At 38.5% G+C, this 23,174-nt stretch overlaps 1 protein-coding gene across 1 annotated transcript in view; it reads right to left on the reverse strand.

Moving 5' to 3' along the window:
- Nucleotides 1-8,385: 8,385 nt before the first annotated feature.
- The window catches only part of HAO1 (hydroxyacid oxidase 1), a 64,330-nt gene continuing 49,541 nt past the window's right edge, over nt 8,386-23,174 (reverse strand). The window contains exons 5-8 of the mRNA XM_061436632.1: nt 20,845-20,936; nt 12,602-12,760; nt 12,420-12,489; nt 8,386-10,480 (exon numbers count right to left, since the gene is read on the reverse strand). Of these exons, the coding sequence (XP_061292616.1) occupies nt 10,410-10,480; nt 12,420-12,489; nt 12,602-12,760; nt 20,845-20,936 (392 nt within the window). The 3' untranslated portion in view covers nt 8,386-10,409. The remainder of the gene's footprint in view (nt 10,481-12,419; nt 12,490-12,601; nt 12,761-20,844; nt 20,937-23,174) is intronic.

Genomic DNA, 23,174 nt, shown 5'->3' on the forward strand with positions numbered 1-23,174 from the left:
AGTCACATAGAGTCTTTTCAACATAGCTTTCTAATTTAAAAAATTATATGTTATAACAGCTTTTATAGTAAAAATAATAATGTTTACAATTATTTGGAAGAAAAATGCTATATTGGTCTAAAACAGTATTGTTTTTGTTTATTTTTCTTGTTAATCTTTTATTTATGGTTTACTAGGAAGATTCCAGAAATTTTGGCTAAAGTCTTGATTTTGTGACTCAGACTAGCCATGGAATAAACACATCATCTTGAGAAAATAATCTTGAACATTAATTTTCATTCTTTAGGTGAAATAGTCATATTACTTATCAATACTATGTACTAAAGAATAGTGACCCCCTTTTAAACTAGGAAATTATGTGTGTAAGCTATTATATAAATAATTATAATAAAAATATATGGCATGTAGAGTATGTAGTGTAATGGCTGACATCCTGGAACTCTGAAAAGAGTGAGCAAAGTATGTTAGAGTGAAATATGTCCTTTTGAGTAGACAAAATCCTGTATTCTCAATCACCAACTGGCACCAACAAAGAACTTTCTCTAAGGAACTTTGGTATCTCTTTGATCCAGGAGCAGATTTCTTTACCATATAACATGGAGCATTGCCCAAGTCAAGAACACACTTTTGGCTTAGATTTTCCTTTATTGTTGATACCATGTTATCTGGTTTTAATATTAATGAACAAACGTCTCAGATTTTTAAAGTTTCTGAATAATAGAAGACAATAGTTTTGTCTTAGTCAAGAATATACTTTTGGTTTGAATATTTTAGTTGTTATAACCATCCTATCAAGTTGAAATATGAATGAGCAATATCACTCCAACTTTGGGGGAGAACTTATGAATAACAGTAATTTAATAAAATTTGTACTGTGACATGAACATTTCATCTTAAGTAGCACTTTTAAAAAGTGCACTAAAAAAGTAGTTAGGAAGAAACTCTTTTAAACAATTCTTCAATAAATCTAACTAAATAAAGTTAAAATTCACTGTTTCCAGTACTACCAATCATATAGCTCCAAAAAAGATGCAACAATGCAACAAACTAACAAAAATATCTGAAGATTCAGACATAAACTGTTAATCTGCCAAAAATTAATTTATGCAACTATTAAATATTCATGATTATGGGTCGGGCAGTATGTATGAAAGCTAGACTCCATAAATTTGAAAATGCAGTCATTGGATCGACTGGTGGTTTTGTCAACACAACTGCATGAACAATTTGCCCACTTTCCTCTAAATTGACCGGATGCTTTGTTGTCACATAAACCCAATCTAAATGAGATCTACAGATTTCCCCCCAAACCTTATTTTAGCTAAACGTTTCTTGGCTAATCTTATTCCAGGTCTGTTAACAATTTTTCCAGAATGATTTGATTGGCTTTCAACTGTTTTGCCATTTCTTGTCCATCCTTTATTGGGCAAGTAAATGATGGAGAAAATGATGCAAGGGCAAGCGAATAAACACAGAAAGAAAGGTCTTTGGAAAGCAAGACACTCCCCACAGTTGTTGGCCCTTTCTTAGGAAGGGAGCACTTAAGAGGCCATGGGAAGTTAATATTCAAACTGCCTCTGCATCTGAGATGCCTCCTTCCAGGAGTTCAAGAATGAGAACTTCTGCTACTTAATATCATCTCTGTTAACATTTGTGAAAACTTCCAAAGTTCTTCAAAGGCTTCAGGCAAGTAAAAAGCAGCAACATATATTTTTTAAAAGTTAATTTGAAAACATACATGAATTAAAATTTTTCACTCTAATAATTGTTAGAAAAATTTCCATTTTTGTTGCTTATCCTAAACTTCCTAATGATGAAGGTTCACATGGTCCTCCATTTTTTTTTTAACTTTGCTCAATAGCAGGAAATAAGGATGATAGCACTAGAATAAGAAAAACACATTGTGCAAGAATCTATCTTTTAGTATCCATTTCAGTTTTTTTCAGGGACTGCTGATCTTTTGGAGTTTTTGACACTCATTCAGAAATGAAACATAAATTAGGTATTCTAAGTATTCCAATTCAGTTAAGAGCCAAGATGATTTCCTAGTCTAGATTCATTTATAGTTTTGCTTCTATCAAACTAAGGGATAAGAATGAAACTGAAAAATATCATACCTTGTTAGAGCATTGTTGTAAATATCCAAGAATTCTTGGGAAATGCTCATAATCAGATGATAATATCTACCCTATTGAACCAGCTCAGTGATGAATAATTGTGTTTGTCACCAGCTGTCATTTAATAACATATCAGTTAAACTATTATACTTGTCCTTAAATTTTTTTTACATGTTTCACTGGAGAGTGTGAAGGAGTAGGGGAATGGAATTTTTGTGGAGATAGCTTCTAATTTCACAAAGAATGCCTCAATTCTGTTAGATATTTCTCTGTACATTGAGGTCATGCCAAGATGAATATTAGAATAAGATCTGCCATCCAGACCTTCAGGCTCAGGACTGAGACATCTTTCTGTTACGGCACACTGCTTCCTGCACTGCTTTTTGGTACTTTGAATATCTCAGAAAGTGCAGAGTTCTATTATCACCAACTGTAATACTTATTAGTCCTTTAGTATGTTAAAAGACATGTAGTGTTAAGAACAACAGAAAGTCATCCTCAACAGTGTTCTGTCTACTCACGGAGCATTGCTTCCGGCCCTGGCCAGACTGAGTATACTCACAGGAGACCGCTCAACATGGTGCAGTGAAGTGAAGTCGCTCAGTGGTGTCAGACTCTTCGCGACCCCACCGACTGCAGCCTCCCAGGCTCCTCTGTCCATGGGATTTTCCAGGCAAGAGTACTGGAGTGGATTGCCATTTCCTTCTCCAGGGGATCTTCCCCACTCAGGGATTGAACCCGGGTCTCCCTCTAAGCCAACAGGGAAGATGCCTGGAAGTCCAGTCATGCTTCTAGAATGTACCACCATCTTAAAGTTGACATGTGATGACTTTTACTTTCTTACTTTTGCTGTTCAGTAAATACATGGATAAATTTATGCTATGTTGTCCTAGGAGTGAAACAAATACCACTAAGGAAAAATTATGAGGATAGAGAGCTAGAAGCTGGATTGTCATATCCACGAAGGCAGAGAATTTGTCTTGCTTTTTGCTATATTACTAGCACCTTCCCTGAAAAATTGTAGTGATTCAATAGATATTTGTTAAATTAATCAACAACAATTTGTAAGGGATATTATAGAAATTTTTAAAGAGTCAACTCTAACATTCTATGTATGGCATCAAAATACAATGAATACTTAAAGCATTCCATTAAAAAAATTTTAAATCACAGTATTTGATGTAAAATTCTAAGAACATGAATTTACACATGAGCATTTTATGATCAAAAATTTTTGTTTTGAAACTGTTTTATTTGCAAAACAGAAATGAAAAGGGAGATATTATTAAAATATTAAGAAGTGTAATTTTCTTGAGGGTGGGTTTGTCATTTAAAAATTTGTTTTTTGTGAGTTACAAAGTTTATTTTAATATAATCGATTAAAGAAACTATGAAATAGGCCTTGATTATAAGTATTTTTAAATTTTTATTTTATATTAGAGTATAGTTGATTAGGGGCTTCTCCGGTGGCTCAGTGGTAAAGAATCTGCCTGTCAACACAGGAGATGCAAGAGATGCAAGTTCCATCCTTGGGTTGGGAAGATCCTTGGGAGTAGGAAATGAAAACCCACTCCAGTATTCTTGCCTGGAAAATTCCATGGACAAGGGAAATTGGCAAGCTGCAGTCCATGAGGTCACAAAGAGTTGGACATTACTAAGCATACCCGCGTGCATGCATGATAGTGGATTAACAATGCTGTGCTGGTTTCAGGTGGTTTCAGGTGTACAGCAAAGTGATTCAATTATACATAAACGTGTATCCTGTTTTTAAATTCTTTCCCCATTTAGGTTATTATAGAATGTTGAGCAGAGTTCCCCATGCTTTACAGTAAGCCTTTACTGGTTATCTATTTTAAACATACCAGCATTTACATGTCAGTCCCAACCTCTCAGTCCATCCTTTCCCTCCACCCTTCCCCCTTGTTACAGTAAGTTTGTTCTTTAAGTCTGCGAATGTGTTTCTGTTTTGTAAATAAGTTGTTTTGTAAATAAGTTATTTTGTATCATTTTGTATAGTTCTGCATATTTTGATATTATATGACATTTGTCTTCATCTCACTTACTTTGGTTAGTATGATAATCTCCAGGTCCCTCCATATTGCTGCAAATGGTGTTATTTCATTCTTTTTAATGGCTGAGTAGCTATGGTTTTTCCAGTGGTCATGTATGGATGTGAAAGTTGGACTGTGAAGAAAGCCGAGCGCTGAAGAATTGAATGCTTTTGAACTGTGGTGTTGGAAAAGACTCTTGAGAGTCCCTTGGACTGCAAGGAGATCCACAGTCCATCCTGAAGGAGATCAGCCCTGGGATTTCTTTGGAAGGAATGATGCTAAAGCTGAAACTCCAGTACTTTGGCCACCTCATGCAAAGAGTTGACTCATTGGAAAAGACTCTGATGCTGGGAGGGATTGGGGGCAGGAGGAGAAGGGGACGACAGAGGATGAGATGGCTGGATGGCATCACTGACTCGATGGATGTGAGTCTGAGTGAACTCCGGGAGCTGCTGCTGGACAGGGAAGCCTGGCGTGCTGCAATTCATGGGGTCGCAAAGAGTCAGACACGGCTGAGCAACTGAACTGAACTGAACTGAATAATATTTAGAGAGAAGGGGAGAAAAATAGAAAAGAGAGTAGATGTAAGAGGCTAATTTCTTCATTTTCTATAGTGATTAGTTAACTGATACCATATAAAATGTATATGCCAGAAATAACAATTCACTCAAACTTCTTAAGTTTTAAATAATTTTCAAAATGTCATAAGCAGGTACTTAAATGCTATATTTCTTTTTGGAAGAACTATTTACCTTAATTTTAAGAATTCTTGCAATTTCACTTTCCCTCCTACTAAATTCAAGTAAAATTGAATATTTTACTTAAATGTAACATTTACTGTGTAGTTCTATTTTAGCAAAGCCATTTTTATCTATGTATCCAGATGCAATTTATTATATGTATATAGCAATGTCTGAAAGAGTATTCACCTAATATAAATAACAATTATATTTATGTGATAAAATATGTGGTTTTTATTTTACTTTGTTGAATTGTTTGAAATTCTTAACCGTTTTTCACAAGAAGTAAAATTTTAAAGTAAATAATATAAAAAATAATTATTATAAATAAGACTTTGATGTTCAATTTATAATTCGCAATACATTCTCACATATATCACCGTGCTGTGTCTTCATTTCACAGCTGAGATTCTGAGCGTCCTAGGGTTAAATAATGTTTCACATGGCTAGTTACTCAGATCTTCAGGATTCTAGTCCAATACTTTGGGGTGGGTTGGCTTTGACCTTCAACTAGTGACGTTAGTAATAAAACTCTAATACATAATGTGAAGCATATTACTATAAACTACCCCATCAATAAGAAGATCCCCATACTGTTAAACTTAGGATTTTGACTATAATGAAAAATGAATCAACTTGAAAGGCAGATGATCTAACCAGAGAACACAAGTAGGAAACTGAGTCAGAATCTTTTCCCCAATGAGGCTGAACAAATGAACAAATAAATATATTGCACACTTGAATTTCACCCATTGTATTGGCATCATTCAGGGTAACACAGTTTTTGGTTTTCAGAAGATCCTGGAAATTTTTCAGTTGAACCTATGGGCATTATCTGAAATGATATTCAGAAAAATATCAATAGAAATAGAAACAAATAACTGGCTAAAAATAAACTCTCCCAAAAAATTCTTAGGGAAGAAACAAGATACTGACTACTCCAGTAAGCATTGGATAAGGACAGGAAATTGCATCTTTTTAAATAGATAAGATTTCCCATCACATAAACATAAAATAATACCCTCTATCATTTATGTTAACATTTGTATCACCTAAAATAAACTCTCATCCTGATGTTCTTCTATAATTGGCATGTGACAAAGCACACATTGAAGCAAATAAGAGTTCAGAAAGCATTCTTTATCTTTATGTTATAAGACGCCTTCAGATTTTCCTAAACAGACAAACTTTATTTTGTTGCTATGCAACAGATGTGCAATACAGTCCTTTGGACAATAAATAAATAATGAATTTTACAATGAAAGGTCTTTTCTCCCTGTTTGAGAACAAGCCACCACTTCCTTTCATGCTATACTAATCCACCACAGCTCTCTAAAGCTGTTTCACAAACGCTAATGTTTTGGCAAGATAAACAAATGAATGAATAGCACAGCAATGACACAGATGCAGCTTGCAGACAGCACGCTAAGAAGCATCAGTACTACTTGATTCATTCTTACAGGTCTGGGATCCTGGGCTCCCCAAGCATGGTAGAGAGAAGGAAGTTTATTTCACACCCACATTCTTCTAAATAGCAGAATATAAGTGAGTTTAACAAAAAAAGATTCTGATGAGTTCTATTAGCAGGCACCCATCACTGCTACATATATCAAGCATGTTCTGTGTGGGGACATGAGAGTGATTTTAGCCATGAGGGGAACATCTGTGAGGCCAAGATGTCACAGGTGTTGAGAACCCATGACTCATGCACTAGACTGGCCACACCATGTTTAACATGACCTGCTCCATGTTTAAACTGTTAAATATTTGCCAGCTCTTAAAAATCTTCACATAATAATGGGGATGTCTAGCTTTCCTTGAAAAATAAGAAAATAACACTGAACTTGCATTTTCACTTAAATTGGTGGGAATCAGCTTCCAGCAGAAAAAACTGCAAACAACCCAGTGAATCAATAAACTGTGGTATATTCATGCATTGGGTTACTATAGAGCAATAAACAGAAAGGATTACTGATATACTCAACAACATGAATGGACTTCATGTACAAAACTAGAAACAGTAGCACATATTATTTGATCCCAGTTACATGAAGTTCAAGAACAGCTAGAACTAACCAACGGTGATGGAAGTAGCCTAAGTTTACTTCTGGTAGACAGAGTGGTTTGGGGACAATGGAAAACTTCCAAATCTTGATCTGGGTGGTGGTGGTTGCATGGGTGTGTGTGTAAAATGTGTCCACCTATGACAAACTTAGGCACTTAACACACATCACTGCAAGTACTTTGTGCCTCCATATGAAATACATTTTAACAAGAAGAATCAATTGGCTGAAGAAAAGGTGGCATTTTTAGATGGGTTGTCATCCGCCCATACCCAACAGTTGGGTCATTACATGATCTGCTTGGCAAATTGGACTTGATGCTTCTTGCTCTAGACAACACCAGTGATGCCTTGAAGAGCAGTATCTGCCTAGAAGCATGTTAGAAATACAGAACCTACCCCAGACCTCCTGAATCAGAATCTATAGACATGATCCCAGCAATCTGTTTTAACAAGCCCGCCTAGCATGCTACAGTTCATGGGGTCGCAAAGAATCAGACATGACTGAGTGACTAACACACACACATACACACACACACACGCACACACACACGCGCACACCAGGTGATTATAATACACTCTCCAGCTTGAGAAGCACTTCTCTAGGGTACCATATACATTAAACACACAAGAAAAGCAGATTGGCCTATATTAAACTATTCGTTCCCTATTATCCCTTCTCTCAATATATTTTAAGAAACTCAGGAACAGAAAGATCAATTGTCTTCCTTAAAGAACTTCTTTCAAGCTCAAGTGAGAAAATCCCTAGAAGTAGATATGCAACAAACACCCACTCTTCCTGTGTCAGACATCACACACCTTTGGTTTTAGCACTGTTAAAACAGGATTGGATACACTCAAGACAATGTAAAAACAACTTTGTATCTTTCTGATTATGGAAACAACAGGTATCATAAAACATTCAGTCCTATCACAACTCTGAAGAAAATAATGGGGACCTATGTTCAAGGAGGTAGCATGGCTCTGGGGGTCATAAAAGTGTCTAGAAATTCACAAATTAAGACCATTCATCTTCCATTCTCATAAGACTTACTTAAAGCACCACGTGTGGGTCTTCATTTGCTGAGATAGTTATCAAGTTTTTAGCAACCTGCTGTATCAAGCCTACTATGATGTAGTTTTCCCTGGTGGGTCAGTAGCAAAGAGTCCACCTGAAATGCAGGAGATGTGAGTTCAGTCCCTGGGTCAGGAAGATGGCAACCCACTCCGGTATTCTTGCATGGAAATCCCATGGACAGAGGAATTTTGTGGGCTACAGTCCGCATGGTCGCAAAGAGTCAGACACGACTTGGCAACTAAATAACAACAACAACAAACCATGATGAAGCCAAAGTGGACATTCTTTGCCAACAGCAAAGACACTTTCAAATCAGTTGGTGGGATCAAAGAGGTGCTTATTATAGATCTATCAGTTTATTAACACTAACTGGAAACACAAAACAGTTACGTGATGTGACAGTCAAATTTTTTATTGGTATCTGGAGAATAATTTAAGGCATAATTTTCACCACATTACATGACTCATTTTTACCTTGTATTATTTATTTATTTGGCTGCATCATGTGGCATGGGGGAATCTTAGCTCCCTGACCGGAGTTTAACCTGGGCCTCCTGCAGTGGAAGCACAGAGTCGTAACCACTGAGCCACCAAGGAAGTCCCTAAATGATTCTTTTTTATCAGACCCAGATATAATTTCAAAAAGAAAGGCCTATGTTTGTGTCCCTCAGAGTATTTATGAATACTCTAGCATTTAAAGGGAAAGAGAGTAGGAAGGAAGAAGAGAGAAAGACAGAATGACAGAGAGAGAGGGAGAAAGAAAGAGACAAAGAGATCTGAGAATAATAAAACATTATAATAAAACAACAAAATATAGCATCATCATCATATATTAAGGTAGTGATTCTCTCTCAGTTGTTCCATTCAATACTTCACAGTAAATGAATAACCAGGGAGATGGTGAAAAGAAATTTCAAACTCTCTTTGGTTATCAACTTTACCTACAATCTGTCAAAAATCTGGCTAGGGGATAAATGTGAAGCTCATATGACCAGAGCTTCATGGACAGGCAGCCAGTGCAGTCACACAGGGCTCCATGCTCCAAAGGGGCCTCATGTTTGAGTTTAATGTTCTTACTGACTTAAAATTCTTAATAATCTTATCTTTGAGTTTGTGTAAAGGATCAGGGGATCATGGAACATGTGCTGCAGCCTGGGAGCCTAGAATGATACACTGTCCCTCCTCCAACCCATCCACCCCCTGCTACCTCCCCAAGTCCCTTGAGTGAGTGAGTCCTTGGCTGCTGGCTCATCCAGCCCCAATGAAAGCATTACCATCAGCCCCCTTCATGGCCCTGGGCACAGAGGAGTCAGGATAGATCACAGGGCAGTGTTCAGGCACCCATGAGGATTCCCCTGCCCAAGGAAACATGACATTAAATAGAAAGAAAAGATTCCATGACAGGTTCAGAGAAAAATCTTGGAAGAAAGCCTTTGTCCTGCTTTTCTGAACAGGGGGCCCACATCTTCACTTGGCATGGCCTTCATAAATCATGAAGCTGGCCTTACATGTGACTGTGAGTGGGGAAGAAGCAAACTAATGAAGGAGGATGAGGTGTAAGAGAGTGAACGAGTATGCACAGGAGGAACAGAGAGGTGTTTGGGTTGTGAGATTAAAACAGTTGAATTCCATACTGTTACACATGGGCCAGATAGCTTCTTTTCAGAAAATGCTTTATTTCTCTCTGATTCAGAAGCAGTCTATATCATAAAATACTCAGATATATTCAGATACTGAAGATGTGAATGAAAATCTACATTGAAAGGAGTCACATATCCCAGAGTGTTAAAAAGTATCTAGAAAATCACTTTTATCCCAATTCACTAACTGGAAACACAAAACAGTTAAGATAGTTAAGTGCTATCTCCTTAGTGTTGTGAATCCAAATCTCCTATTTCTCCAGGCACATCCAGCCTTCTAAAGTTGCCCTTAGACTTTAAGAACACAGTTTTAGGGATATCCAAATATAGTGAAGGTTTATAAACAGGGAGATCATTATCTTTTGACCTCGGCACTAGCTACCTCCAATTTTACCCAGGAATATCTTTTGTTTGTAGCACGTGAGGCTGCCAGGGGATGACGTTGTCTAAAACCATTTTCAATGTTTTCTTTTTAACAGTTAATATATTTCCAGGATGCAAGTCCATTTCTTTCTAAAAGGTTCCTAGGACACTCATTGAAAAGTCAAAAGCAATGAACTTAAAATAGCAAGGGATTGCTATTTTGCTGGAGAAGAATGACACCCTTTGTATCGAAGTGGGGAATTACAGGCTGTGGTCACTCTCTGCACAGTGTCTCTTTGTCAAGTAACACATGCCAAAAAAAAAAAAAAAAATACAGATGGGAAAATATTGTGCACTGTCAGATCTTGGAAACAGCCAAAGGATTTTTCCTCACCAATGTCTTGTCGATGACTTTCACATTCTGGCACCCTGAAAAAATAATGCATACATTTAATATGAAATGAATGCAATAATAATCAGGCAGGTAATCGTTTTCCCAAGGAATGTAAAACTTGACAAATGTAAGGTTTATGATTCAAGGTAAGCTTGCCAAATCTTATGTGGCATGAGACCATTTTTATTACCTAAACAGTCCTTAACACAAAATGACTGGCACATATTTTTATTAACACAAAGAGTATATTCTTTTCTGCCACATTTAATACAGAGTCAGTGGCTAAAAGTTCTCTTTTAGGATATGTCTGTAGCAAATTAAAAGGCAGAGTGAGGATTCAAAGAATGGCATCCTTCTCACGGATGCTGTGTCTACCCGGCCTCAGCTCAGAAGTGCATAGACCACTGAGCTCTGGAATTCTATCTGTGAGGATGGTCTGGGTGATACAGATCACAGAAAAGGAAGCCCTTGCTACCTTCAAAAGGAGGGGAGGGGATGATTGACTCAAGATGATTCAATGCATCTAGAGGTCCATTCTGAGTCAAATTCAAAACAGTCACTAGGAATAATGATTATTTATTTGTTCATTCATTCAGCAAATATTTATTATTTACATGCTGTGCTCTAATCCAGACACTAGAGATACTGCAGTGAAGACAACAAAGATCCCTGCCTCGTGGTTCTTAACATTCCAGAGAGGAAACAGACAATGCACAATGTGTGTCATTTAAGAAAAATAATGTGATAGATAATCTACAGAAGGTGTTAGGTGCCAAGGAAAAAAATGAAATTAGAAGATGTTAGCTGCTATGGAAAAAAAATGAAACAATAACAGAGGAAAAAATTGGAAGTTGGGTGAGTGGAAGACAAATTGCTATTTTAAATATGGTGATCAACATGGGATCCTATGAAACAGTAAGATAGAAAAGTGTGCCTTGAAGGACACAGGGGAGTTTGCCACATAGATTTTTGGGGAAAGAGCGTCCAGCCAGCAGGAAGAGCAAGGCCAAAGCCTTTAGGCTGAAACATGCCTGTTGTCATCAGGGATCATCAAGAAGGCAAATAAGGCCTGGGTGGACATATTTGTCACTCAAATACGGCCTGAGTAACAGTGGGAGGAGCTGAAGTCAGAGAGGTGACAGAGATCAAACCACATAGACCCTCATAGACCATCATGAGGACTTTGGTCTATTTATTCTGAATAAATTGGGAGCAATTGAAATGTGCTGATAGAAGAGTGATATGATCTAAGTTAATGTCTAAAAGGATAGTTCTGATGCTATGATCAGAAGAAACTGGAACAGAGAAGGAAGACAGGATAGACAGGCTGACTCAAAATACCCAAGGAAAGAGACAGCGACAGGAAGGATACACCAGGAAACCATTACAATATCCAAGAAGAAGGGAGACGATGCAGGTTCCAACCAGGCTTTTTTAACAGAAAGCACCTCTGTGGATGGATGTGAGGCTATGAGAGAGAAAAGGAGTCAAGAGTAACTTAAGACTTAAGATCTGAGCAAGTGAGACAAAGGTATTAACATGAACTGAGACTGAAAAATCTGTAGGTAGAGCAGAGTTAATGTAGAAATTGAGCAGCTTAGTTTTGGACAGGTAGATTTTGAGATGCCACATAGACATCTAGGTGGAGCTGGTGGCTAGCCCATTAGATTTATTGTTCATGTGTTAAGAGAGGAGAAAGAATATGATGTAGCATCACCCTTAAGGTACTAATAAGACTTGTCAAAGCATCCCTGAAAAGACTGTCCAAGCAGAAGCTAAGTGACTGCTACAGGCAGACATATTGTGGAGTTCCTCCCTTCGAGAGCTCTCTGCACACTATAGCCAACTTTAAATTTCATTACACTCCAAATGGTTCCATCCTCTTCCCCCTCAAATTCACTTAGTTCCACCAAGGAGCCTGGCCTAAAGACACCCAGAAAAAATGAAGTGGTAAATGATAACACCAAGTCTTACCACTCAGAGCCATGGCCAACCAGAATTCCTCCTTCAGTATCTCAAGGACATCCTGAACACCTTTCTCTCCCTAAGCAAGAAGACACAGATCTTTTGAGTAAGTCTGTATGACTGGTTTCATGAATTTATTTCACAGTTGAGTCACTCTGTTTTATATATTTATTGCTTTGTTCTCCAGTTACCTGGGAAGCCAAGCCCCAAATGATCGGTCTCCCCACAAACACAGCCTTGGCTCCCAGGGCCAGAGCTTTCAGAACATCAGTTCCCTTCCGCACACCGCCATCCAGGAAGACCTCCACCTTTCCTTCCACAGCCTCCACTATTTCTGGCAGAACATCAATCTGTGGAGAGAAGAGGTCAGTAAAGTGATACTATGCATGTTGAATTGTTCCCCAACTCAACTTCCACAGGCCACCAACCATCCAATTAGCACTGAAAGTAGGAAAGGCTAAGCTTAGAATCAACAGTAAAATCAGTCTCTCCTAAAATAAAAGAAGTGCAAATGCTAGCAACCAAAGACCAGCTAAATTTGGAACTGAGTAGCTTATTTTTCTGTCAAAGTCCAAGATTATTTTGTGTACATGCTGATACATGTACATGCTGTGTACATGCTGATGTGTGTGCATGCATGATAAGTTGCTTCAGTCCTGTCCAACTCTGAAATCCTATGGACTATAGCCTGCTAGCCTCCTCTGTCCCTAGGATTCTCCAGGCAAGAATACTGGAGCCCTCCTCCAGGGGATCTTCCCAATCCAGGGATCAACCCCTTGTCTCTTAAGTCTCCTGCAATGGTAGGCAGAAGATGTAGTGGTAGGTAGGTGGCACTAATATCACCTGGGAAGCCCTTATTCCTCATATTCGGATTCAAATATCATGATCCAAATATATATATATATATACATATATATATATATATGTATATATATATATGTTTTTTAATTGTGTGTATATATACATACACAATTAAAAATACATAATCAGCTTTAAAGGCACAGAGCTACTCTATATTAAATACATAAATATAAATGAAGTATCTTCCTCATATAAATTATTCTGAACATTAATTTACTCATTGAAAATCAATTGTTAAAATTCATACTCAGATTGTGGTAGAAGCAATGGTATATAAAAATGCAAACACTATCAGTCACAAAAAAACTTAGTCTCTGATTTTCCCACCCAAAATATGAGAATATATATAATATACAATTATGTATAACAATATAGCAAACATCCAGTTATACATTAGAGAATTCTCCCTGAAAATATTTTTCCTTGCTTTTAAGGAAAATGACCACATGCACTTTGAAGATCCTCATCTTGATTAGCAGTTGATAATGGGCTTATTATATCAGCTCTAGAGAATATAAAAGCTTCATTGAGGTCCATCTGCTAGACTGTATTATTGTTCGTAATTCTTCACACCACTCTGAACCCACTCTTTTTCCAAGGTCACTTGGCAGTGTTTCGTAGTTAAAAAAAAAAAAAAAAAAACAGTGCACTTATCACTCCTTGACAGTGGCCTTGGTCTTGCAACCTACTTTGCCCAGTGACATGTGAACAGAGGTGGAAGAGTGCCATTTCTGGGCATGGACCTTGAAAGACCTCATATATTTCAACTGTCTCTTGCAGCTGTGCCATTGGCCGTGTGAGAAAACTCCCCCTCCCCTCCATAGAGCTGAGACCCCCGGAGAAGAAGGAGAGTTGTCCCATCCAAGCCCAGCTGGACCTGAAACTTGGAGAACAGCCACCCAGCCAGTACCAAATCTAGGTCAGCAGACCCCTAGTTGACAAAAAGTTTCATGGGAATAATGATTTAAATTTGAGTTTGGAATCTTTTGTTTTTTAGCATCATGTGGTAATAGCTCTTAAAGTTGGTTAATAGCCAATATAGTTAGTTATAGATAGTAACTGACACAATTGGCTACTTGGGTGTAAATCTTTGCATCTGAGGGTGGAAACAATTCTCATAGTGACTTACTATAGTGACCATAGTAGGTAAAAATCCGCAGAAATTATCCACACTTATCCCCAAGTACGTAAATATAAAATTAAATCCATGCATTCAAGTGCAGTTTTTCTAGAAGTAATTGTGCTGAAATCACTCAAAAACTTTCCTGCTTCTCCCCCCAAATTTGAGAGGCTCAATGTAAAAAGAGTTTTATGTAGAAGACTGAAGACCAAACCCAACTACAGATTTGGAGGAAGTGAAGGCAACAGTTGGAGCACAGCCCCCTAAATGTTTGGCAAGTAATGTGATTTTCCTCTTTTCCTTTTGGCTTTTCTGCCTGGCCAAACATGCTTTGGATCCATTTACATATGTCCCTTTAACTATACATAGTCCTCCTTTTAGACTCAGGCAAGTTACATCAACATATAAATGCTACAATTTCCAAGTGATGATGCAAGCTATAATTAAGTATATTTCCCCATTTGAAACCAAAACCAAAGAAAAATATTAGCTAGTTTCAGTTCAATACACGTTTTCAAAGTCACGCAAATCAAGTCTTTTAGGATATTTCCAATGCCCAATCTGGCCTAAAAAATAAACTAATAAGGATACTTAAAGTGTGAATCCTGGATTATAAAATGAAGTCTAGATTCGTGTTTTCCTATCCATGGACAAGGAAGTTCTATCCATCACAGAGCATTCCTATCCCCCCTTTCTTCTTCCTGGAGCTGCAGTTTTACTGGGTATATATTATGCAGAATAATTCTGACCAGAGCAGATAAAATAAGTAAATATAGTGAACAAGTCCCCTATTTTACGACTTTTCTGTTTCTTTTCAGCTTGCTACACATCTAAAAGACCATTCATTTCAGCTTTTCTTTTCTTAGTGGTTCCTTAGACAATTAATTGCAGGCTTAGCTCCAGCAGAGTTAATCTACAGGAAAATATGGTAAGATTCCAATGTACTACTGTTCACTCATCCATCCATTCACTGATTTATCAAATATTTTATTGATGACTTGGCAGATTCCAGGCATCATGCCAGGCAGTTTACAGAATCCAAAAAGAATCCCACAGGGACCTGATTCTGGAAAAGCCCCCCTAATGGCACCCCACTCCAGTATTCTTGCCTGGAAAATCCCATGGACAGAGGAGCCTGGTAGGCTGCAGTCCATGGGGTCGCTAAGAGTCGGACACGACTAAGTGACTTCACTTTCACTTTTCACTTTCATGCATTGGAGAAGGAAATGGCAACCCACTCCAGTGTTCTTGCCTGGAGAATCCCAGAGACAGGGGAGCTTGGTGGGCTGCCATCTATGGGGTCGCAGAGAGTCGGACACAACTGTAGTGACTTAGCAGCAGCAGCAGTTCCTGTTCCTGCTCAAGGTCCTCCCTGTCCACAAAACTTCCACTCACAAGGTGCTTCCATCTTTCTACCTTCTTAAAGCATCCAGTCCTACACTCATGATTTCTGACATTTTAGGCATAAAACACTTTAAAGGTTCCAAATCAAAGCAGTTGAGCACAAACAGATAAAGCCAGAGGTGCTTTAGTTAACAATGCAGAAGACAGATTCCAAGCCACTGCCCACAAGTCCTCCTCTGACTGTCTACCCACCATGCTTCAGGCAGCCCTGGCTGGAGGTGGTGGTGTGAGTTCTAATAAATAGTGTGAGTTCTAATAAGTACGTTTAGAAAACCCCTGCTCCATATAGGTCTGGCTGACAGTTTGCGATTGCAGAAATGGCTGCAGCCATCTGCCACCTTATCTTCATTTCCTTGCAGTGCAACATTTCTACTCCTCCCATCATGAGGAATAAATGAAGTCAGAAAAGTCTATTTCCTCACACCTTGAATCTGAAGTGGCCGTGTGACTTAGCTTCCACCAACAGAAAAAGAAATAAGTGACAATATGCCTGTTCTAAGCATAAAGCTCAAGAGGCTTAGATATTTCCACTTGCTCCCTGGGAAACCCAGTGCCTTGTGAGACCCAGCCCACCTAACGTTCTAGATATGAGAGACAATGCAGAGCCATCCCTGCTGAGGTCATCCTATACCAGCCTGCCCTAGTAGACCCAGCAGCTGACCATAGACATGTATGAGTGAGCCCAGCCAGGAACACAAAACCTCTCTGTGGATCTCAGGTCAAATGGACAATTCACAAAGTTATGACATGAATCAATGGCTATTGAATTTTAGCCAGTAGATTTCAGAATGGTTTGCTATACAGCAAAAGCTAACTGATAAATCAAATGGTCCTCAAAGGAAGAATATAATGAATCTTTTTCAGAAGGAAAAATGAAATTTCTGATGTCATAGATACCCAAGGACTCAATTTTAGAAACACTGATTTAATAACCCAAAGTTTATTTTATGAAAATGTTTTACAATTGAAATTTTTCACTTGAAAATATGAAAAGAATATCATATTTTTAAGTTTACATTCTTCCCTGGTGGCTCAGTTGGTAAAGAATCCACCTGCATGTGGGAGACCTGGGTTCGATCCCTGGGTTAGGAAGATTCCCTGGAGGATGGCATGGCAACCCACTCCAGTATTCTTGCCTGGAGAATCCCCATGGACAGAGGAGCCTTTGTGGGCTACAGTCCATGGGGTCACAAAGAGTCAGACATGACTGAGTGACCAAACACTACTTTGGATCCAGTTAGCATAAAAAAAATTTTTTTTTCCATAAAAAAGTCAAAAAAAAAAGCTCCTAGGGTTCAAAGACTCCATATAATCTGTCCTTAGACCCCAGTTTGAGATGATCTAGTATTGTGGATTTTGGAAATATACTAATTCTGCCATATCATTCCCTAATTACCTCAGGACTAGTCTTTGCCACATTATTACCTTCAGAGTAAGGATCTTAATGTGAACTCATTTTTTTTAAGGCAGATGTTAAATTACTTATAAAAGCATGCACTACTGAATTATCAAAATTCTTAGAAAGAAATATGTTATTCTTTTCTTTTATTGGAGTATAGTTGTTTTACAATATTGTGTTAGCCCCTGCTATACAGCAAAGTGAATCAGCTATGTGTTTACATAAACCCCCTCTTTTTTGGATTTCCTTCCCATTTAGGTGACCACAGAGCATTGAGTAGAGTTCCCTGTGCTATACGGTCAGTTCTAATTAGTTATCTGTTTTATATATAGTTGTGTATATATGTGGAGGAGGCAATGGCACCCCATTCCAGTACTCTTGCCTGGAAAATCCCATGGATGGAGGAGCCTGGTAGACTTCGGTCCACGGAGTCGCAAAGAGTCAGACACAACTGAGCAACTTCACTTTCACTTTTCACTTTCATGCATTGGAAAAGGAAATGGCAACCCACTCCAGTGTTCTTGCCTGGAGAATCCCAGGGACAGGGGAGCCTGGTGGGCTGCCGTCTATGGAGTCGCACAGAGTCGGACACGACTGAAGTGACTTAGCAGCAGCAGCAGCAGGGTATATATGTCAATCCCAAACACCCAGTATATCCCACCCTCACTCCCACCTTGGTATCAATATGTTTGTTCTCTATGTCTCTGTCTCTACTTCTGCTTTGCAAATAATGTTAACTTATTTTTAAACTGTGCTGGAACAGGCCATGGTTCTCAATAGCACTGTATTACTATGGACTGCAGTCAAACTCCTGATCTGGGACTCTTAATGATAAGTATTTCTCCATACAAGAAAACTCTCTGATTTATAGAAATGCAGAAATCATACAGTCCAGACATTTAATTTTTGCAACCAACACAACATTATGTAGAGACTCAGGCTGAAAAGTCTGAGCAACTTGCTCACCCAGCTCTCACCCTTCTAGAGGCAAGAAAAGGCTTGAACCCAAGACTCTGGGTTCATTTCAATGCTCTTGCAGTAAAATCACACTGCCTCTTTGGCTCTGAGTTATGATGTCACAGAATGTGCAAGAGAGTAAGTCCTTCTGTGTACCTACTGAGAAGTTCTATATCACAGCCTCCTCCAAGTCTTTTGCCAAATGCCTGAAAACCAACACATTGAGAGAAAAACACCTTCACTATAAACTTAATCCTGCTTCACATTTCTCTCATCATCATGCACCTTAAATTTTCTCTAGAGTAGGAGGCAAACTCAAGCAAGTATCTCCTCTCAGGCACACATCATGCAAAGGGGAGGGTCATTGTTTATCTTAAAACAGTTTCTGAGACCACAACTCAAAAAGCCCTTTTAGATAAGTTTCCATATCCCCTCAGCCAGAAGGAAATAAACCACACCATTCAGATATGTTTCCCTTAAAATCTAGTTAGATTTGATTTCAGTAGATTTAGATTTTATTTTTAGAAAACAAACTTAATTTGGCCTGCCCACTAAGTCCACGTCTTCATACACAAGAGAGGCATAAATCAGCGGAAAAGCCTTGAACTGAGACCAACTTCTCCTGCCCGCCCAGAGGAGCTCTTCACTCTCCACTACAGGCAATGTTTAATATCACCTAAAAAGATGGGTCTTTATAAGTAATGCTGAATTGGAAAGAGCTGACAACTTCCAGTTTTATGATTTTAATTACTGATTCTGTGCAAAGACTTGATTTCTTCCTACCATTAGCCCATTAGTGCTTCAAGAAAAACTCTTGAGTGCAAATGCATGTGCCCAGGAACCCCTGGCCTCATTCAATCTGCCCTAAGACCTGCACAACATCCATGGATTTAGCTAAATCAACATGCTATCTTAATGAAACAGTAATCCACTACTTGACTAAATTATTTGAATGAATTCAAATGTTTGCCCCAACTAATAACTATGACTAAATGGTTCTGACAAAAGGGGGAATGGATATGATGATCCAGCTCGGAAATGATGAACTAAAGAGTCTATCCACATTATTTCATAGATACATATTTATTTAAGTTTTGTTACATGATGTTAGCTTACTTTGCCTATGATAAGTGAAATTATGGAATACTAAAGTTTAAAGGCGCCAAAGAAACAATCTAATTAATTTTTTTAACTTTAAAAGATGAAAAAGCTGAGATTTGGAGGGGTTATCCCTCAGCCCCATAGCAGGTCAGACCCTTCTCTCTTTCCTTGGCTCTCATAATTATCCAGGCCACCTCATTGGTCTTCCTGCTCCCTGTCATGCCACAGTCCAATTTGTGGTACTTGTTGCTGCTAAATCAAGGCTTTTCTATTGCATATCTAATGACTCATAATATTTAATATTCAAAGACCCCCTCCCTGACCTGTCCAAGCAGGCATATTTCTCAGGCTCCCAACACCCACCAGATACTGCAAACAAAAGAGATTCCTTGGTATTCCCCAAGAATATCTCAGTCTTTCCCGTTCCACTTTTACACTCACACTAGTGAAAGCAGGGGTCCATATGGGAACAAAGCAGAGGTGAAAGACAGCTGCAATCCCACTGCCTCATCTGAAGAAATCCCGGACACATTCTCACAGCGGACAGCATATAAGGGATCCCCACGCCACCCCACCTACAGCTTCTGGCCTTCACTCTAGATCAGGGATCCATGAAGTACACCCCTGGATATATGTCTATCTCCATGACTTTTGATCCATTTCTGGGCTCCCCAATCCTTTATCTTAAAGTCAATCCATGGCTGGGCCCTTCGCTCCTGGCCTTGGGAGCCGATTGCTCACTTTAACCGTTTTAACTCTATCCCACACCATTGCAGCCAGTTAGTTTACTTTTATATCTGGATTCTGACTCTGATTTGTCTGGCACAGGGTATATAGTACATATAAATTCACATTGGATCTACTCAGTAGCTGTAAAAATACTAGTGCTTCAGTTTTCCTGGTCCCACAAGATTCTGATGGATGGATTCAGGGTGCAGACTGGGAATTAGGATTCTTTAAAGCTCCCAAGAGATTCCAATGTGCAGCCAAGGTAGTTCAAGCTCCAACAGAGAGGTTTGTTTGCAGGAAACCTCTCCCAGGCCACAGGATTTCTGCCTCCTTTCCCCACCTGCCCTCACTCTGCAGCTTTTCAACCTCCACCTCCAAGACACTCATGGCATAATCTTCTTTCCTACTCAAATTTACAATATTCCTCTCAGTATATCTATAAATATAGGACTAATCACTGCCTACAAATGGCTACTTACTTAACACAGACGACTTTTATAAGTTTACAAACAAATAGAATAATAATCTAATTTAGGTAGATGCCCATGTGCTTGTGCACATGCTGAGTCGCTAAGTCGTGTTCAACTCTTTGCGACCCCTTGGACTGAAGCCCACCAGCCTCCTCTGTCCATGGGATTTTCCAAGGAAGAATACTGGAGTGGGTTGCCATTTCCTAGTTCAGGGGATCTTCCAGACTCAGGGATTGAACCACTAAACTTAAAATCTGAGATCTTACATATATTCCTACATATTCTATCTTGAGTATTCATACAAAAATATATATACAAAAAGGGGTAGTCACAGAGATGGTCAAAACTGAAATACAAATGGGAATTCCAATGGAGGCATTTGCCAAAACTCACAGTGGCTGGCACCCCGTCAAGCTGTCGAGCCCCATGATTTGACACCAAGATCCCGTCCAAACCATGTTTAACTGCCGCCTTGGCATCATCACCTAGAAAGAGTAATACAACCACGGTGTGGAAAAGGCAACTTAATAAAAGGCTTGAATTTTGAGGCCAAAGCATCCCCATCAAAGAGGGGCTGGCCTGATACATATGTATCTTGCTCAGAAACTTTAGCACAGACATACACCCAAGGGTTAAATCTAGAATTATATTGATGATTTCTTTGGCCAAAAAAGGTTAACATTTGAAACAGCTTAATGATGAAATAAAACTATCAATAGATGGTAAACTGACATGCAGTTAAAATGTATTTATCCTCATAAGGAAATACCCGTGCTCAGTTTATTTTTATTATTAACAAGATTAAATTATTTATCATTCAACATAATTACTCCCCCAAAATTTGGATAACATAAACGAACATATCAGTAGCAAGCAGTTTAGTGTAACAGGTGATAAACAAGTCTATTTCAAAAATATTCTTTAATACAAAGCTTTAACTTCAGTAATTATTTTAAGTAATAGTGTTCTATAATTAAATGTATTTTGTCCATTGAAGCATATAAAAATATAACATTCAAATGATATGCTAGATCTTAAACCAGTCTTAAAAATATATTGATTTTTGAAAATGCTGTTTTAAATTTGACTAACATACTCCGAAATCAATTTCAAATCTTTTAAAAATATTTTACATCTTTAAACTATTATTTTCAGCATTCTCCAAATAAAAACTATTTGCTAACAGAATCATGAAAATAACACTGCTTCCCAAGTTTAACACTCAAAAGTAGCCCAAGGTTGTACTGAAATCAGATTGTGGAAACTTAAGCAGATAGATACAGGACATTGCATATATTTATAAATTCAGCAATGGAGATCAAGGGCATACCTGACTAAGAATAATAAAAAAGAGATTCATAGGAGAATTTGTAATTTGAATTATTTGAAAATTTTATTCTTTAAACCACCATTTTCCAAACTGTGTTTCATGGAATTTTTAAATATTCCCACTTTTCAAAATAAAGCTAGAAATATTTTTCTTCTAAAATTATAGGCATATGAAAATGTTAAACCCATGTGGCATAGACAATGTTTATATCCTTAAAAATTCATAGGTTGAAGTTTTAACCCTCAATGTGATCAAATTTGGAAATGAATACTTTGAGAAGTAATAAGGGTTAAATGAGGTCCCAGGTAGTGCTAGTGATAAAGGTCATGAGGGTAAGGCCCTCATCATGGTATTAGTGCCCTTACAAGATTACACCAGAGAGCTTGTTCCTCTCCCTCTCCACGCACACAAGGGAGAGGTCATGTGGGCACACAGCGTCAAGGTGACCTCTGCAACTCAAGGGAAAAGCCTTCACAAAAACCAACCAGGCTGGCTACTTTATCTCAGACTTCCAGCCTCCAGAAGAATGAGAAAATAAATTTCTGCTTTAAAACACTCCCTTTCTCAGGCTATTACATTTTGTTATGGCAACTTGAGCCGACTAAGACATTGTGTCATCATGATATTATTATTACTAGCAGAGAATAGTATATATAAGGAATATATACTATATAGTGTGCATGCTAAGTTGCTTCAGTTGTGTCTGACTCTGTGACCTTATGAACTGTGGCCTGTCAGGTTCCTCTGTCCATTGGATTCTCCAGGCAAGATACTGGAGTGGGTTGCCACGCCCTTCTCCAGGGGATGGTTCCGACCCAGGGATTGAACCCGCATCTATTTCATCTAACATGCATTGGCAGGCTGGTTATTTACCACTAGCACCACATGAGAAGTCCATATACTATATATACTAAACTATGTATGTTAGGCTTCACAGATGATGCTAGTGATAAAGAACCCTCCTGCCAATGCTGGAGATGTAAAGAGATGCGGGTGCTATATAAGAAATATATAGTGTGTGTGTGTGATGCCCTTCAGTTCAGTTCCATTGAGTTGCTCAGTCATGTCCAATTCTTTGTGACCCCATGGACTGCAGCATGTCAGGCCTCCCTGTCCATCACCAACTCCCAGAACTGGCTCAAACTCATGTCCATCAAGTCGGTGATGCCATCCAGCCATCTCATCCACTGTTATCCCCTTTTCTTCCTTCCTTTATCTTTTCCAGTATCAGGGTCTTTTCCAATGAGTCAGTTCCTCGCATCAGGTGGCCAAAGTATTAGAGCTTCAGTTTCAGCATCAGTTCCTCTAATGAATATTCAGGATTGATTTCCTTTGGGATTGACTGGTTTGATCTCCTTGCTGTCCAAAGGTCTCTCCAGAGTCTTCTCGAGCA

Source organism: Bos javanicus, chromosome 13 (genome assembly GCF_032452875.1).
Source record: "Bos javanicus breed banteng chromosome 13, ARS-OSU_banteng_1.0, whole genome shotgun sequence".
Classification (NCBI taxonomy): Eukaryota; Metazoa; Chordata; class Mammalia; order Artiodactyla; family Bovidae; genus Bos; species Bos javanicus.